Raw genomic sequence first — 18,408 nt, 5'->3', positions numbered from 1 at the left:
CTTTTCAATCTACCCTGCATGCTGCAGCTAGAATGATCTTTCCAGAACTGCATCTTTAACATCTTTCAGTGCTGCCTAACTGCTCACAAAATCAAATCGAGACTCTTAATTGTGGCTCACCATCCTTAGTGGCCTGGCACCACTTCTGATTCCTGCTCTCTGCACTCTCAAAGTTCTAGCCACGTTCCACTTCACTTGCTCTTTGTCACCTCTGGAACTTTGCAGGTGCTGTCTCTCTCCTATATATCTGAAATGCACTCTCCTCGCTTCCAAGGCCTGGCTATTTTTTCCTCTTCTAATCTTGGCTTGGAAGTTACTTCCCCTGGGAAGCATTTCAATCTCCCAAGGCTTTTCCAACGTGCCTCTCTAGGACCCTGTGTTCACCCCATTGCTGTAATTTATTACCAAGCACTGTGAAATTACTTTTCTGTCTCCTCTACTGACTGTTGCTACCGTGAAGGCAAGGACTTATTTGTAGTTGTAACCTCAGTACCCAGGATGGTGACTAAACATACTAGACATACGATAAATGTCTGAAGAATGAGTGGAGGGATAAGTGAAGGTGGGAGGCAGGTTAGGCTTACATGGGGTCAAAGCCGGAGAGGAAAATGTCCTTTGCCAAGCTATGGGTGACACCCTCACAAGGAGCTCCAGAGCAGTAAAAGCTAAGCAAAGGCCAAGGTCAGTGATACAGCAGAGAGACCAAATAAGTTGCCCAAACTGAAGAAGAGTCTGGAAGCTGAAGTACGGAGCCATGAGTTGGGGAGGGGGCTGGCGAAAAGAAGCCTTGGGCTAAGGGTGTCCTGGGGAATATCAGGTGGCATCTGGTGTCTGTGGAGAGGTCTTAAGTTTTGTCTATCATGCTGGAAATACTCAACTGTGTTTAAAAGGCTGGGATGTCCTTGTTTACCAAAGTTCCAAGAATGATGAACAATGCCAATGATGAAGCAAGAGGAGAAAGACTGAAGCCTTCAACAGAATGGCCCAGACACCCTCTTCTCCTAGACATGCATTATCCAGTAGGGCAGCCACGAGCCACACGCAGTTACTGAACACTGGAAATGTGTCTGGTCTGAATGGAGATATACTGTAAATGTAAAATATGCCCAAGATTTCAAGCACTTAGTATGAAAAAAAGTGAAATATTTTACTTATATTTTTTACATTGATCACATGTCAAAATGTTAGTATCTAGATATATTGGAGTAAATCAAATATATTACTGAAATTAATTTCACTTCTTTTACCTTTTTAAATGTGACTACTATAAAATTTTAAATAATATGTGGCTCACATCTATTTCTATTGGACATCATTGTCCTAAGTTGTCCCTGAACTTTAATTGGTATATAATACAAATTAAAATTTCAACGTTAGTGCCAGATAATTGTTTCTAGGTCTTGGTTTTCTGGTATGAGTAAAGTAAAATAAAAACATTATAGAGACAATAATTAGGTTCATGACATTTTACTTTGTGGGAAAGTATATATTTTTAAAATCCCATCATTTACCATCACCATCATTTCAAAAAGAAACAGTACTTAAACACCAGAAAAGGCCACAATCTCAAAATAATTAATAGCTCTTTCAATTGTAAATGTAGCTTTAAGAAAATCTCTCTCCTGTCTCCTCTCTTCCCCAATTCCATAGATCACACCTGCATTCATTTACCAACTGGCATCTGAAAGAACTGTTTAAGGGTTTGTTCCACTGAATTATGACAAGCCTTTGACCACCCTCAGCAAAAAACATAATTACTGAACACAGAAGGCTGGACATCTCCCACTCTTTGTTCTGGAACCAGCAGATCCATCTCAGTTCTCAGTGCTGCTCAGGGTAGCAAGCTGACAGGGTTTTTCAATCTCTGGCCCCAATCTGCCTCATCAAGCAGTTCTGCTGCCTGTGCTGACTCATGCAATCCGGGCTCAGAAGGACCACCTGACTTAAAGAATGTCGACTCCTCTGGCTGCATTTAGAGACCTCCTAGAAATGACCATTACTCCAATGAACCAAGATCCTTCTGTTTTTCCAAACAACTAATCTTGATCTTTTACATTGCCTAGCCCCTTCCAAGTGAGTGGAACCCTGAGGTTTGGTGGAAACCCTGAGGCAAGCGGCAGCGTCTGCTCTCCAGGAAGATCAGCAGATCTATGGAGGCTGCAAAGAGGTTTCTCTTGGAACACTGCCAGGACCTGTGTTAGCCGGTACCAAGTACCACCCAGATAGCAGCTGTGTGTGCATGTGCATGTCTGTGTGTGCAAAAAAGAATCTTCTCAAAAGGCAAATGCAGAGCCTAGCTGGGACAGAAAGTGCGGAGTTGGGCCAAGACTTATTTTTGAAACGTTTCCTAAAAAAGATACCTTGGTGTCTGGGACCAGAGCTCCTTCATGTCTTATTTTAGCCCTGCTCAAATCACATCATACAACAGTAATAATAGATGACACAATTGAATCCTCACTCTGTCTCAGGTATTCTTTCCAGAGCTTTCAGCCTGCACAGTTACTCCCCGAGGTGCGTGCTGTAATTCTTCCTCTCATGGTGGTGGAGAGGGCAAGTCACAGTCAGTGAGTGGTGGGGCCTCAACATAAACCCAGATGGTCTGGCTCCCCAGTCGGTGCCCTCACGAGCTCTACGAGAATGCCCTGTGAAGATTATCCAGACTCACTGCCTCTGAAACCCTTTATTCCATATTGGCTTTTCTTTTTTTTTTTTTTCTTTTTTTTTTGAGACAGGGTCTCACTCTGTTGCCCAGGCTGGACTGCAGTGGCACCATCTCGGCTCACTGCAACCTCCGCCTCCCGTGTTCAAGCGATTCTCATGCCTCAGTCTCCAGAGTAGTTGGGACTACAGGCATGCGCCACTATGCCCAGCTAAGTTTTTTGTATTTTTAGTAGAGACAGCGTTTCACCATGTTGGCCAGGCTGCTCTCAAACTCCTGACCTCAGGTGATCCGCCTACCTCGGCCTCCCAGAGGGCTGGAGTTACAGGCGTGAGCCACCATACCCAGCCCTTCTGTCTTTTATCTTGAATGCTGCATGCTGGAAGATTCTGGAAAGATGGAAAATCATGGGTCTGGGTCATCCCTCGCTTGCTAAAGCATAGTATCTCCCCTTGATATTCCTAGAGCTATTTCTTGATATTTCTCAGACTTTCCACCTAAAAGATCAGAGAAGCATCATTCCCTCCTTTCACCTGAAAGGGGAATGTTCCTCCAATTGCAACAGCTGTAAAGAGCAAAGGTAAGGCCCACAGCCAAGGAACTCCAGGAATATGCCAGACTCAGCACCCTGAGCTCAGGAATGGTCTGTTTGAGGGCCAGCGGTCTATGCCTCTTCCCCAGGGGACTCACATCCGTGTGCCATTCTGGTCTGAAGCAGGGAAGGAAAAAGCAAAGGCTTCCCATACCTTCCTGCACCTTCCTACAGTCAATCCACCCCTGAGCCAATCCTGCAGTCAAATCTGCCTCTTTTTTATATCCTCAAGCCTGATCTACACCCCCTAGTTTGTCCTCCTGCAACAGCTGCCTGACTATTCTTCCCACCTGTGGAAGAATCACTTCCAACCACTCCTCCCACCCTCTCCACAGCCCTTCTCTGTTCCATCTTCCTAACACACTGCTCCTGTAGGAGCCTCCCCCAACCTTCAGAGCCACCTGGAGTTAAACCTTCACCAGCATCCCAAGGCCTCCACCCTTGTGTTAGCTCTTCAGCACCCTTCCCCCACGTTCCCTTGCAGGAGCCTCCTGGCCCTGCTAAACCAGCCCAGTCACTGCCCTTGTCTGTACCTGAGTCACAACCTCTACAAACCTCCCTAGATTCTGTTACCTTCCCTCCTCCAGCTGCCCAAACTGTCACTGTTCTGCAGTTCCGCTGAAATCACTTCCTCCACCACACTCCACGTGGCCTCCTGGTATGACTGTTCCCCTGTCTAAATCACTGTACCATCTTCCTAGGTAACTGCTGCCTTCTTGCAGGCAGGGGCCACTTTTCTACTTCTTTAAATTCCTATGGACAAGTTATTCAAGCTACTGGAGTCAATTTCTTCATCTCTAAAACCAGGGTCATAGCAAAGTTGTGAGGCTGAACCGAGAGAACATATATATGGTGCCTCCCACACATCAGGGGAATGGTATGATCAATATGTGTTTGCCAATTGTGGCGCTGGATTTATGTGTGAACACGGAGAATTCTTTGCTGAGCGAGGATGGTTTTAAATTTCCTGTGGTTTGATTTTCTCCCTCTGTTCTGAGGATTCACTCGCTCACCTGCACCTGCACTCCCAATCCCTGATATTCTCAGTAGCTTGAGAAGGAATCACGAGGTGCTCTTCAGGCCCCATTCACTCAGCTGATACTGATGGACAGTGTGAGTGCCAGGCACCGTGCTAGGCTTGGGAGATGTAAAGATAAGTCAACATCCCTGCCCTAGCTGCTCAGGGGCTTGGAAGGGAGATAGACAGTAAGCTGATGTCTGCAATGCACAGCAACGGGTGCTGCTCAGGGTGAGCATGGAGGATGGAGGGGCTGCCAAACTCAGTCCGAGGGGCAAGCGGTCTTCCCGAAGAGGAGACCCTCCACACAGACTCCCAAAACACAAAAGGGCATCCTGAACAGAGAAGGCAGCAATGATGAGGAGGCCTGAATCCTCACAGCACAGTCGGCACAGGCCATGGCCTGATGGGGGTGGCCTTGGCTTCAGGTTGGGGGTGGAGACAGGCGCCGTGTGCCCACAGCATGTGAAGAGTTTCAGGTGAGGAGTGATCCTTCTGCATTTAGAAAGCCAGAGCCAAAGAGGAGGGCAGCTGGGGCCTATCGCAGTCACCCAGGTGAGAGGGGGCAGTGGCTGAGTTTGGCAGCAAGATATCTTACGGAGCAAGAGATATATCAGAGGAGACCACAAAATGAGGGTGGGGGGAGAGCAGGATGATGCTACAGATCACGGCTTGGGTGAAAGTCTGAAGGGTGGTGGCACCAGCCTGAGATGAAGCAGACGGGAGCAAAGAGGGTGCTTGCTATCTTGAGAGGCAGGGCAGGCAGGTGTGGGACAAGGAGTACATGATGCGACCTTATGAGGAATCGAGGAGGAGAGCCAGGGAGGAGCAGGGAGGCAGGAGACTCAACCACCAGGCCTGCTCTGGCCAGGCCACAGTTATCATGAGGGTCAGACAGGTCAGGAGGGGAGAGCAGTTTGGATAATACAATAAAGTTTCCATGGAGATCAGGGACAGCAAAGATAAGCTCAAGGACATTTACTGATCTTGCCCCTCGCTAGCCCAGTGGGACCCTCACTCTGTGATCCACAGGGTCCCCAGCTGGGTCCTACTTCCATCACATCCTACGGTCTCCGCTTACTTTGCCAGCTGCCTAGGGCCTCATGTGGCCCTCAGCGCTCCATCCCGCATCTACCACCCTCGGCTCAGAGGTCTCCCTCCCACAGCAGCCCCCACCCAGCTGTCATCTCTCCTGCTCTTTTCATCTCTTGTCAAACACATTTTGCAGTTGCTGACCCCTGGCTCTAAATCACTCCCTCTGCTGGCCTTGGCTTCCATCCCCAGTATCTTGCAAGCACAAATTTTACCAGATGTGACATTGCAGTCGCCTCCTTGCTCATTTTGCTTTCCAGTTTTTAAAGTAAGTCTGACATTCAGACAAGTGGGACGTTCAGCACCAGGAGCCAAGGCTGAGGCCCAGAGCTCTCCAAGGACTTCCCTGCCTACATGCCCTGCACCCAGCCCACCTTGTTCTCAGCTCCACTGTGATTCACATGAGCCACAGCACCCCGACTCAGAGCTGGGGAGCAGGGTGCAGAGCCAGGACCTCTCCACATTCATCCACGTCACCCATTTCTCCACCCCTGGACCTGTTACCTGTCTGCCCTGCCTTCCAGACCTGCTTTGGCTCACAGCTGCGGAGCAGTGGGAAAGATGATGAAGCCAGAGCTATTGCTGGTCCTGATGCCCCCTCTTGCCTGGGTGACTGCGGCAGGCCCCAGCTGCCCTCCTGATGCCAGTACTAACTTGACTACTGAGGCCCACAGCTAGCAAACAGTCACCAAGTGCTTACTAGAGGTTAAAGATGAGGCTCGGCATTTGACATCAATCATTTCACCTCACCCTGAGGGCCATTATTATTCCCATTTTACAGATGAAGAAATGGAGTCTCTAGGAGTTTGAGTAACTCACCCATGGTCCAGGTAGTAAGTGACAGAGGTGTTGTATGTCAAAGTTCACAGCACTAGGAGACCTAGCCCAGCCACTTAGTCAACCAGTTATGTTGCCTGGGTCTCAGCTTCCTTCTCTGTGAAATGGCAATGACCTCTTCACCCAAAGGGCTACTGAGGACGTGAGAAAGAGATGGGAAAGCACTTTGTGAAGTCCTATAGAAATACAAGGCATGGGCCGGGCACGGTGGCTCAAGCCTGTAATCCCAGCACTCTGGGAGGCTGAGGCGGGCGGATCACCTGAGGTCAGGAGTTCGAGACCAGCCTGGCCAACATGGTGACACCCCATCTCTACTAAAAATACAAAAATTAGCTGGGCTTGGTGACAGGTGTCTAAAATCCCAGCTACTCAGGAGGCTGAGGCAGGAAAACTGCTTGAACCTGGCGGGGCGGAGGTTGCAGTGAGCTGAGATCAGGCCACTTCACTCCAGGCTGGGAGAAAGAAATACAGGGCATGAAGAGTCTTACTCTAAGGGCTTCCTGCATGGTTCATCCTCTCCTGTAGGAATTGCCCCAGGACCTTGGTCCCGGCACAGAGCCTCCTTGAAATTTCCTCAGGCCAATCCTACCAGCCCTATTTCTTCCTGGCAGTAGAGGCACATGTGTTATATCATAAGAGCCAGTGGTTCTTTGAAGCACTTGGGGGCAAATGGTAATGGAACTTGACAGTGATCCGGGTTTTAAAGAGAAGACATCTGTGTGTTCCAGCTCCTTATTCTAGACTGAAAAATGTGGGCAGGTCACCAATGTTTGCAGTCAAGCTGCCTTCTACATGATGTGCCAACTCCAGGAGCAAGCAGCTCTGCTATTGCTGTGTTTAATAGGTCTGGGGCTTTCAGATAAGTGAGAAGACATGTCAAGTCAGCCTACATGTGCACCTCAGGCTGGGAGACGTCTGGTGACCTGCACTGTGTGGAAGGCATGAGAGGGTGGAGAAAGCCCGCATGAAGAAATGGACAAGGTGGCAATAAAAAGGGCTCTGATGCTCTGCGGGGCCCTGGAGTCCTGTTAGGAAGGGAAATATGTGAGTTGGAAAGAGTGATCCAGGGCAGGGGGAGGGGCGGCACTGCCGAGCAGGAGGGCTTCATGTTTCTGGAAATAGCGTCCAACTTACTTAGTTCCTAAGCCAGTTCCTGCATGCTCTTACCGGCAGAAGTCTTTTCAAACCAGCAGACAGAGCTGGAAATGACCTTAATAAGCGTCTCCGGTTTACTTCTCTCATCTTACATGGGAGGAAACAGACACCCAGAGAGCTGAAGACATTGTTGGGCAGTATCTTAGAAAGGGTATGCATCCTCTCAGGCTCAGGCCAGTTATTTTTTCCCCTTACTTTATCATGCTGCCTCAAAATACTGGACAAAATGGCAAAAAATAACCAGAAGAAAGGCAGGTTACTGAGGGGGGACTGAGAACCAGGCCCTCTGTGCTTGCTTCTTGAGCAAAAGGCATAGACAGATGCAGAGAGAAGGGGCACAACGCTTGCTCAGGCATGCAAATGGTTCAGAAACAGGAAAATGTGTGCCACTTCATTGATCAGCAGGGAGAGGCAAATTTAAACCACAATAAGACACCACTACTCAGCCTCCCGGTAGGCAAAAATGAAAGAGACAGACGATAGCAAGTGATTGATAATGAGGACTTGGAGCAACAGGGACTCTGCTATAAGCACTTCATTAAATATTTAATGATATCTACAAAAGCTTCTTGGGGTACAGCCTACAGAAACGCATATGCCCGTTCACCAAAAGACAAGTAGAAGCTTAATCATAGGAGCTCTAGTCATAAAAGCCAAGCTAGAAAAACCCCAAAGGAGCATTGATAGTTGAGTAGATATAGAAATTGTAATATATTCATATGAAGGAATACTACACAGCAGTGAGAATGAACAAACTGTGTCTTGCAAAATGTGGCTGAGTTTCATGCACAGAACTTTGAGGGAAGCCAGATACACAAGAGTACATACTGTGTAATCCCATTTACATAAAGTTCAAAACCAAGCAACATTAATCTACAGCTTTTGAGGACAAGGTAGCCACGAAGGATTCTGATGGGGCACGGGCAAAAGAGTGGCTCCTGGCAAACTGAGAATATTCTTTAACCTGATGTAGACACTTGATGCAGGAAATAGGTGTGTTCTCTTTGGAAAAATTCTTCAAGATGTGCCTGCAGGAGGTGGGTACTTTTCCATATGTATGTTACATTTCAATAAAAGATTTCCTTGAGAAAAGATGAAGAGAGTTTCTGGTGTTGGGGCAGATTTTGCTTGTGCTGGAAGATTTCAAAAGCCACTGAACTGGAACATGGAAAGCTCATGAAATAGACAAAAGCTGCAGCCAAACTCAACAGCGTTGTCTTTTCCACTCCTCCTGTGTTCCCCATAACATGGAGGAGAGCACCCCCGGAATGCAGAGTGCAAATCCAGGGAATCTTCTTCATCCTTCTTCCTCTGTACTTTAAAGATAGATAATTCAGCGGAGAGAGAACTGATACCACATTGCCCTTGGTGTTACTGAAACCCTGAGTTCATGGGCCAGGGCTTATTTTCAAGGCTAGCTTAAGGGGTCATGCCTCCTGTGGAAAGTGATCTGTAAGGTGGGGAGGTACTAGTGGCCTGGGGAGGGTAGTAAGGTAGCTCCCACGTGTCCACCTGGGGGATTTATTCACTGGGGGCATTCAAGTTCCATGAGGGCAAACTTCCAGTCTGGCTTGTTGTTGTTGTTGTTGTTGTTTGTTGTTGTTGTTGTTTTTAACTGATCTATACCTAATAGTCTTAGACTCAATAACTTGTAGAATGAATTATTCCTTGCAAATATTCAATCCAAATCAGTTTTCCATCCTGGGCATTGAAAATATCTCTGCATCTCTTTCCACATCTCTTTTCCCTGCCTCGTTCCCCAGGTAATGTGAAATGTAGGAGGCAAACTTAGGGAGGGAGAAGGTAAATCTGTCTCCAGAACAAAGACCACTTGGTACCTTTCAAAGCCACACAAGGTTCTTCTTGGGTTACCTGCCCACAGGCATTTGGCCCAGCTAGCAGAACACCAGATGACACTATTTATTGAATTAGATGGCTGAAATGTATTAGTTTAGTACCTCCGGGCAAAGCTAAAATATAATAATCAAACTATCTTAATTAGGAAACCCAGAATCCTCATCTATCACCTCTTCTCTTTGCCCCAAATCACAAGTCAAACACACACACACACACTTTCTCTCTAACTCAGTGAACTTTAGACATAATAATAAGTTCTATGTTTGTGATAAAATAATATAAAATATATGGACCCACAATCTGAAAAATTGATTTTGCACTTCAGCCAAGCATGGACTAGGTGTGTGACCCTGGACAAGCCCCCTAACCTCTCTGAGCCCGGGTCCCCTGACCTAGGTGTGCAACGGTTAATCTGCTAGTCTTGCTGTTCTGCTCAAATCTGTGCAGCCCACACTGGTGCTCATTCTGGAAACCTAGCAGTGAGTCTGGGGATGAAGGACAGACTCCTTTTCCAGACCCTACCAGCTCCTTCTCCCCTAAGACTAGCTCCTGCTTCTCACTGTTCCTGCCTTGCTTCAGAACGAACTCCCCAGTGGAAGATCCAATGCCCCCACTCTGAGGATGAAAATGCTTTCAGGCCAAGTTCCCATATCAGGCTCTAGCTCCCGGGCCAGCCGCCTGTTCAGCCTGCACTTTGTTTGGGACAGTTGTCCAGCCTTGGGGCGGGGGCACCACTCCTGCCTGATACTGCTTTGCTCCGTCACACTTTGGCTTCTTTCGTCCTGGCTATGGTGCTGGCCAGGAATATGTTACTTAGGGCATCTCCCAGGGTTGCTGTGACAATGAGGCAGTGACAGCGTGAACATGGAAGCATTCCAGGGTTTACTGAATAAACTCTAATCTCCTTATCCTGAATTCAAGACTTTGCCACATGTCCCCAGGTTATCTTCCAGAATATTCTCCCCCATCTCTCCCCTCCATCATTCCACACCCTAAGTAACTGGGCTTACTCCTATAAAACACTGGCTCTTCTATCTCCTTACATTTCCTTATGCTTTTCCCTCAACTTGAAATGCCTACTACCTGGTAAAATCCTACATGCCCCACTCACCAGCACACTAACTGCAGCCCACGCCATCTCCTTCCAAAAGCCTCTGCCTCCCAGCCACGTGTAAATTCCTTCTCCTTCACAGGCCAGCCTAATGCTATTTTGTCCTTTTCACAGGACAGCTCCTAACTCCTGTGCTGTGCTACGTGGCCAAGATGGAAATAACTAAACCCAAACCAGGGACAGGGCAGGAGCTGGGTGCTTGAACACTGAGGGCAGGAAATTCATGTATTAATTCCAAGAGCAAGGTTATGGCCTTAACATAATCTGCATTTGAACATCAGGAATTGGTCCTATGTCCATTTCTCCCACTAGGCCATGAGCCCCTGGGGAGTGCACACTAGTTCCTAACACAGGACTTGGCACATGGCAATTGCTCAATAAATGTGTGGAGTAAAGGTATGAGCAAATGAGTGAGTGAATGAATGAATGAATGAATGAAATGTACAATGCAAGGTCAACATTAGCAGGAATTCACTAAGAAACAAGGTGCAAGAAAATAAATTAAGCTAAGGCAGTTTAGATGAATTCTCATCCGTGTTGTTGACTGGTCCCCTTTGAAGTCTGAGGAGTTACCCCTTTGGGAAATCTCTCAGAAACTCAAAAAAACAGGCACTCAAAGAACAGCAGGAGGGGCCTGCAGGCTCAGGATTCAAGGAAATCAAGGGACCAAGACTGGGGAGGAATCCTGACCCAGAGGCCCTTGCTAACTCCTGTGCTTTGCTATGTGGCCAAGACAAAACTAACTACACAGAAAACAGACATGGCAGGAGCCCCTGTGGTCATTCCTCCCCTCTTACCCTGGCAAGATGGTACTGCCAACTGCCCCAGGCTGTGGACACAGTTCTGCTGCAGAGCCACTTCCAGGATGTCCTGCAACTCTTCCTGCTGTTCCCTTCCTCCCCCAGAGGAGGAGATGCTCTGGAGTGACTCAGAGATCAAACTCAGAGATGCTCTGGAGTGAAGGCACTTAGGCCCACTATCAACAGGCTCACATCCTGTATTGAAAAGTGGCGTACGGGGGGACCAGAATGTCACAGAGGGGGCTAGCTTGTTTGCAAAAGCTACGTATCTGTGATGGGCTCTCCCTCCCCTCCCCAAGGCTGCATGGTGTGGAATCACTAACGCTGTGCTGAGCTAGTGGAATAGCCTCGACTCTGAGGCAATATGAACATTTTTTATGCTTTGCCATTCCAGCTGTAAAGATTTTTATCCTATTACTGCTAAGTGACGAGTACAAGGAGAGAAATGATGATCTTTGGCAGCCATTCCAACTGAGTAAATAGAAGGAGGGAGAAATGCTACGAGAGGCTGGGCCACTGCCCCCTCATTTCCCAGGAGGAAAAGGAGCCAAGGAAAAATGTCTTCCTGGTGGGATGTATCAAAGTGTGGAATTTTCCCTCCAGGCAAGTGATGGGCGCCCCACTGTCTGAGTCATTTAGCACCGCACTGGACAAAGGCTGGGAGAATATGCGGAAGAAAACACAGAGACCCAGCCAAGCCAGGCAGAGGTGACCCAATGAGGCTTCCCCAGCTAGAGCTTTTAGCCCATAGCTCACCAGCTCAGTCCACCCTGACGCCTGCTCTCTGCAATCAAAGCAACCTCATAATAGGCACTGCTAGTAAGAACACACATATGCTTTATCAAAATATTCCCTCCCTCCTGGAGGGGTGTGTCTCTATTTGTGGCTACTTGTCTGCCAGATGTTTTATATACCACTTGGATAATGGCAAATCCAGCTGTTGTCACCAGAATGGGTGATGGGATGGAAGAGGGACGACTGGAAAATAAGGACTACTTGTTGGACCAGTCAATGCTTTATGTATTGAAATGTAATTGTGGCTAATAGTTCTCTATCGTATTAAAATGCAGTTGTGGTTTTTGCCACTAAAGGTAATGGCAAAAAACGCAATTACTTTTGCACCAACCTAATACATAACTAGCAGAACTCCTCTGGACAATCATCTCAGACTCACTTCAGCTAGAAGTTGTCTGTTCCTTACAGTGAATTTGATAGTTAAAGCACATCACCTACCTCTCACCCCCAGTACATGTAGCCCCATTTTATTCATCTTCATGATCTCACAGGACTTAAGCAGTGACCTGGCAATGAAGGCTCTCCTCTGTGTTAGCACAATTGTCGACCTCATGAGGGGAAGTTGGAGCTAGGATGTCCCCAGGCAAGCTCCATGTTTTGTTCAACTGAGGTGAGTGGGGGCCAGTGTATGTGTATGTATCTGGAATGAAGAGACTATAAATGGAAGAATGCATTCATCTATAATGGTGTGGAGACTTGAGGAATGATGAAGCTTTGAGGTTAGTCAGTCCAACACCTTTATTTCACAGCTGAGAAACGAGGCTGAGAGGAGCAGGGATATGCTGAAAGCCACTGAGGGGTACCTTGTTCTCGCCTTGTCACCTAGCCTGGGACTAGGGATGACAGAACCAGGCTGCAGCAGAGACATGCATGTCTACAGGCTGATGACAGAGGTTTCCATCTCAGCAGTGAAGATCACATCAAACGCGTGTAAGGAGTGTGGCGGGCACGGGAAGGCCGTTAACCCCAAGCACGAAGGAGCAGGGCATGCCTGCGAAGCTGTAGAACTTACCTTTTGAGCCATACTGGATGTGGCGTCACTCAGTGCCCACCGCCAAGGACCCTGGAAATCCTGGGAAAGGCTCAAAGCCTGCCCCTGTCTTAGCTCCTTCTACCCCTGCTCTCTGCTATCTCACATTCCACATAGACTGGACTGTCTCTTGTAAAATATCATGGACTTCACAGGAGAAGAACTAAAAGAAAAATGGCTACAAGCTTCCATTCCAGATATAGGGAAATTAAGCCCCCAGGCCTCTCTGGGCTTTTTTAAATCACATGGTGTCCTGCATGGCTTGCTTATAAGGGGTCCACACCGCCGGTGCATCTGGGGATTCAATCAGCACAGCTGCCTGCTGGGCAAAACTTCTACAGCCTTCCTCCTTTCTCCCCCTCCTCACCCACCTGCTGCCTCCTCCATCATGCGGCATCTTCAGATTTCTGAGCTGCTCACCCCAACACCCGCCCTCCTGGCAGCACTTGCTCTAATGCTCAGCTAATAGTTCTCTGTTTCAGGCGCTGTCCAAACGCATCCTATAAATCAGAATCCAATTACTGTGGTAAGAAAATTGGAAGCAAATTTAATAAGCTCAGACCCCTCCCACATGCGGTTTCTTCACCCTTCTTTTTTCAGTAATGAGAACTCTTTAAGGGAAAAGCATTTTTCCTTTAACTCGGAGTCTGTTCTGATTCCTTCTACGAGGCCCCTGAGGATTGAAGGGTGATAAGAAGGGGCTTCCTTTAGCTCCTCTTTTCCTCGCTATACATAAAGCAGGTGAGAGAGGGTGGTCAGTTGCCTTTCCAGTCTTATCCTCCCTTTCATTTATTCAACATTTATTGAATTCCTATCACACACAAGGAAAGCACTGTAGGAGATGCTCAGCGTGTTACCCCAGAGGGCAACTGATATCAGTAGGACCTTAGCTGCAAGGCATGATGGGAACACAAAGGAGGCCCAGCAGGGGCAAAGACTGTATCAGTGTGATTGGGTGTCCTCAAGGAACCAGAAGTCCAGAGTGGGCCAATGGCGATGGGGCCAGGAGTGACCCCACAATAGGAGCTTCTCGGTAGAGGTGATGCCAATTGCTAGGAGGATGGCAGGACATGGAGCCTGTGAATGAAGGAACTGGGAAAGAAGGGAGGGGAAAGAAGGAACCAGAGAGGCCAAAGTCTCTGCAGGACCAGAAACAGAATTCATGTCATTGGAGAAATGGAGAGGGCTGTAGTGTGTGGGGAGGTGGTGGCCTTATTCCAGGGCCTCTACTCTCTACTCAGACCCTCAAACTTTTGGCCGCACCAATCCCACCTATGAACTTCACCTGGGTTACAAAAATAAGCCACAGGTACAAGCAGGTGCTCTGTGGTTTCTAAACTCGAGCCAGCATTAGAATCACCTGTAGCTCTTGCCGAGACGCAATCAGTTCAGATCGCTATACTCCACCCCCAGAGTTTCTGACCCCGTAGTTCTGGGTTAAACCTAAGAGTTTGTGTTTCTAACAAGTTCCCAAGTGATGCTGATGCTGGTGGCCTGCTGGTTTGGGGAACCAGAATTTGAGAATGGTTGTTCTAAGTCCCTGCTATTCAAAGTGTGATTCATGGACCAGCGGCGTTGGTATGACCTGGGAGCTTGTTAGAAATGCGGACGCTCGGGCCCCATCTCAGATGTACTAAATCAGATTTTAACAAGATCCTCAGAGGGGTTCTTTGTTTGCCTATTTAAGTTTAAGAAGCGCTTACCTAGAGTAGTAGTTCTTAACCCTGGCTGGGGAGCTTAGAAAAGAGGTACTTCAGCTGGTTGGAGTCTGGGTATCAGCACTGAAAGAAAGCACCCCAGGTAATTCTTGTAAGAAGCCTGGATTGAGAAACGCTATGACAGATGCTAAGGACCAGCACCCCACACTCATGGGGATTTAACACCACTCACTCCCATTTCTCTGGAATTGAACCTGACCTTGAAACCCACCTCTGTTCTCCTCTGCCCCCGTCACCGTCCCTGACAACTTAGTGATCTTAATGCTCTTTCCTGGTACTCGGGGTATAGATGTGTGCTCACTTTGGGGGTTTAGTTGCGTCTCTTGCCTGATCATCTTGAGTTTTCTGGCAGAGACCTCTCCTTCCATTCCTGGCCCTTCAGTATCAGCCTGCCCACATACCCTGTAATGATAGCAACAACTAGAATTTGATAAATATTTACTATTAGGTAGGTAAATACCTTATATATATTTTATTTGCTTTTTATAAAAACTGAATTAGGTAGGATCATTATTGTGATTTTTACCCCTATTTTCCAAAAGAGGAAACTGAGGTACAGAGAAGCTAGGCAACTTTAAGTTTACTCCTAGTCAGCAGCACAACCAGGACTGTAAACAGGGCAATCTGATCCCAGGATCAGTATCCTTAGCCCCTGGGCTGTTACTGCCTTCCATTCAACTCTGCTTTTACAAAGGAGGCTTGGCCTTGTCCTGTTGCTGGTGATGGGGTTGATAATGCATGTTTACATTTCATTTTTGAGAACTCAGGTAAAAAGCAGGGCTGGATTTACAGCAGAGATCTTCACTGCAATTTTGTCCCCAAGGGGATGTCTATGGCAAAGTCTGGAGACATAGTTGGTTGTCACAACTTGGTGAGTGTGCTACTGGCATCTAGTAGGTAAAAGCCAGGGATGCTGCTAAACAACCTACAATGCACAGGACACCCTGCGACAAAGTATGATCTACCCCCAAATGTCAGTAGTGCTGCACAGAATCCCTGGTCCCCAGAACACAGGTCACCAACAGCATCAGCTGGTCAGATCTGAGGCAGACAGGGCCCAAAAGGCCAGGCAAACTCCAGGAATTGCATCAGGATGAAACTGGGACACAATAGGGAGACTGGATTCACAGAAGGATTAAGGGACATAGCTGATGACTCCAACCTACAGTCAAGGTTTCCCTGAGAACCAAGAGCTGGAAGTGGGAGATCCTGTAGACAGAAGGGCCCAGTTGAAAGAAGAAAACAGGGCTTTGCTGGCAGTCTTTGGAGCTCTCATCACTACAAGGGTGACACCAGTATGGTGACTAAACTTGGCTTGGAGATGGCTGATCCAACTGGTGGCCCCTCACAGTGCTAGCCTGGGGATTTGCACATAGTAGGTGATCTATACCCCTAGATGGCTACTGGTCCCATGTGCTTGCCCTCATTCTCAATCGCCTGACCTTTCCTTTTCATGCACATTCAGAGTAAGCTCTTTAAGCCTGAAATTCTCTGAGTTACACAATCCCAGCTCCCACAGGGCAAGGCTGGTGCCCTGAGGCAGATATATGGCTGATATACTTTCCCTTTTTGTCTTCCCAAAGGGAGTCTAAATTCTGTCTAAATCCTCTCTTCCCTTCTTGCTGTAATCCCAGCAGATCACACGTTCTTAACAGATGGAACACACTGGGCTAGGTGCAAAGTCTGGAACTGGACATCGTGAGCTGGGCTCCTTGGAAACAGGCTCAGTTCTTCATCACCTACCGCTATATATGCCCAGGCCTTGCAAAATGTTAGTTTCTGCCTCTAAATGGTAGAAGAAGGAAAGTGCAGAAACTAGTCCTGCTCAGAGTATCCCCAAGTACCTGCCTACTCAGTGAATTACTTGTTGCTTCTTTCTGCAGGTGGGAGCAGTTACAGGTGTCTCTCAGGGGGCTGTCATCCAGATGCGCCAGCAACTTTCCTGGCTAGGAGGCCTCCCTTTGTCCCTCAAGAGAGCCCTGGCCTCTGGACTCAGGACAAGCGTCCACCTGCCTAAGACCCAGTGGAGCTTCTCAGGCTCCTGTCTCCTGTCTGCTCCCTCTTCCCGTCTCTCCTACATGCAGTTTCTGCTCGGGGAAATACAATAACCTAATATTTAAATAAAATTCTCTCAGATGCCAAGGAGTAGGACAAGTGCCCAGAAATTTAAACAGGAATAATACAAGACTCTGACTTTCAGATGCTTTCAGGCCAGCAGAAGGGAGTAAGCAGGTATAGCCCACGCCCTGGGTCTCTGGCAGTAGGGGACTGCCAGGAACTGCTGCTAAGGCAGAGTCTCATGGGTCCCTCGAGGGGAGAGTTAAATTCACAGAAAGTCAGAGTTAGAAGAAGCTGTAATATCATCTAGTTCACCCCCCTTGCTATATTCATAGGGAAACCAAGACTTCAGCTGCTTTTGGCAATGATAGTGATTAACAAGGACTGGCTGAGTCACTCCAAAGCATACATGCTGTAGAAGACAAGGTTTCTGAGTAGTGCAACCTAGATGGGGACATGGAGTCCGCCAGCCTTCACAGGGTACCAACTTAAGAACTGCCAGAGGAATCAGCCTCATAAGTCATGAAAATTCTTGCTCTTCTGCTCATAAACCCATTTCCACAATGTGAGTACCCATGGACCCAGACAAATATAAGATACTAAGAAGCTAACACCAGCACCACAGCCTCTCAGCATGCCAGTCTGCTATTTAAGGCTGATGCAAAGTCAAGTTCCTGCAGCAGACAAGAAAGGCCAACACAGGCCTTTGGCATTTCTGGGCCCCCAGTTTGGAGGTCAGGAGCCCGTGAGTGGAGGAGCTGGGATTGAGATTGAACCTGATTACCAGGTCTCACCAGGGTGCATAAGGGCTGCTATGACTCTAAAAAGGGTTGGTCGTGAGGCAGAAAGTCTTCACGAAGCCTCTTCTCGCTGGGAAACAAAGCTTTCTACGTAGCTCCAGGCCTGATCTCTGCAACCTACTGAAGGTATGGCCTGACTAAAGGCTGGCAGGATGGAGCTGTGTGAACGAGCCCCTCCGCAGGCAGACAGAAGAACCAATGGCAAGCTGGCTCCTCTTCTCACATGGCAAAATGTCCAAGGGCTGGCACAGGAAGGCTCTCTCCCAGTCACAGAAGACACCGCCCACCTACCTGCCCCAGGGTCCGATCATCCTGCCTTCCCCTACTTTGGAACCCAGGCCTGGGTGTGGGAATCTGCCAGGGAAAAACAGGCCTTGGCTGTAGTGTTTTTGGTGCTCTAAGGGTTCGTGTCAGATGATCCCTAGGGTGAGGAGCAGGTTAAAGTGAAAGAGGCCACCCCTGCCCCCCAACCTCCTGGTGGGAATTGGAGGGTTTGGGATGGCTCTCAGCAGTAAGCAATAGGCAGCAAAGACAGGGTCAATCACCAAATCCAAATCCCTTTAGTGTCCAACCAGCAGCAGGTGGTCCAACCCAGTTCTTAGCACTGGGCGCTGCACACAGTAGGCCCCAAATCAAACCTGCTGTTGATCTCTTGACTGCGGGGGTAACAGAGTGGGAGAAGGAGGAGGTACCTCAGATGGCGAGTGTCCGGGATGGCCCGATTGCTGGAGATCCGCTCACTCTCCCGCTGGTTGAAAGCATACAGCTTATAGGGGTCGTCACCAACGCGCCACTTTTTGGCATTCAGATACCGCCGCTCATCAAACTGGTCCCACAGGTCGTCCCAGTCAGCGTCCGAAGGCTGTGCAACACGAATGGGTAGTCT

General features: G+C 48.2%; 1 protein-coding gene across 2 annotated transcripts in view; it reads right to left on the bottom strand.

Annotated features, from left to right (window-relative positions):
* GALNT14 (polypeptide N-acetylgalactosaminyltransferase 14) overlaps window positions 1–18,408 on the bottom strand; it is a 224,818-nt gene that overhangs the window by 62,407 nt on the left and 144,003 nt on the right. For both annotated transcript variants that reach the window (XM_001105195.4, XM_028831803.2), the window contains exon 2: window positions 18,215–18,384. In XM_001105195.4, the coding sequence (XP_001105195.1) occupies window positions 18,215–18,384 (170 nt within the window). The remainder of the gene's footprint in view (window positions 1–18,214; window positions 18,385–18,408) is intronic.

The sequence above is a fragment of the Macaca mulatta genome, chromosome 13 (genome assembly GCF_049350105.2).
Source record: "Macaca mulatta isolate MMU2019108-1 chromosome 13, T2T-MMU8v2.0, whole genome shotgun sequence".
Taxonomy (NCBI): domain Eukaryota; kingdom Metazoa; phylum Chordata; class Mammalia; order Primates; family Cercopithecidae; genus Macaca; species Macaca mulatta.
This window is presented reverse-complemented; position numbering and strand designations above follow the sequence as displayed.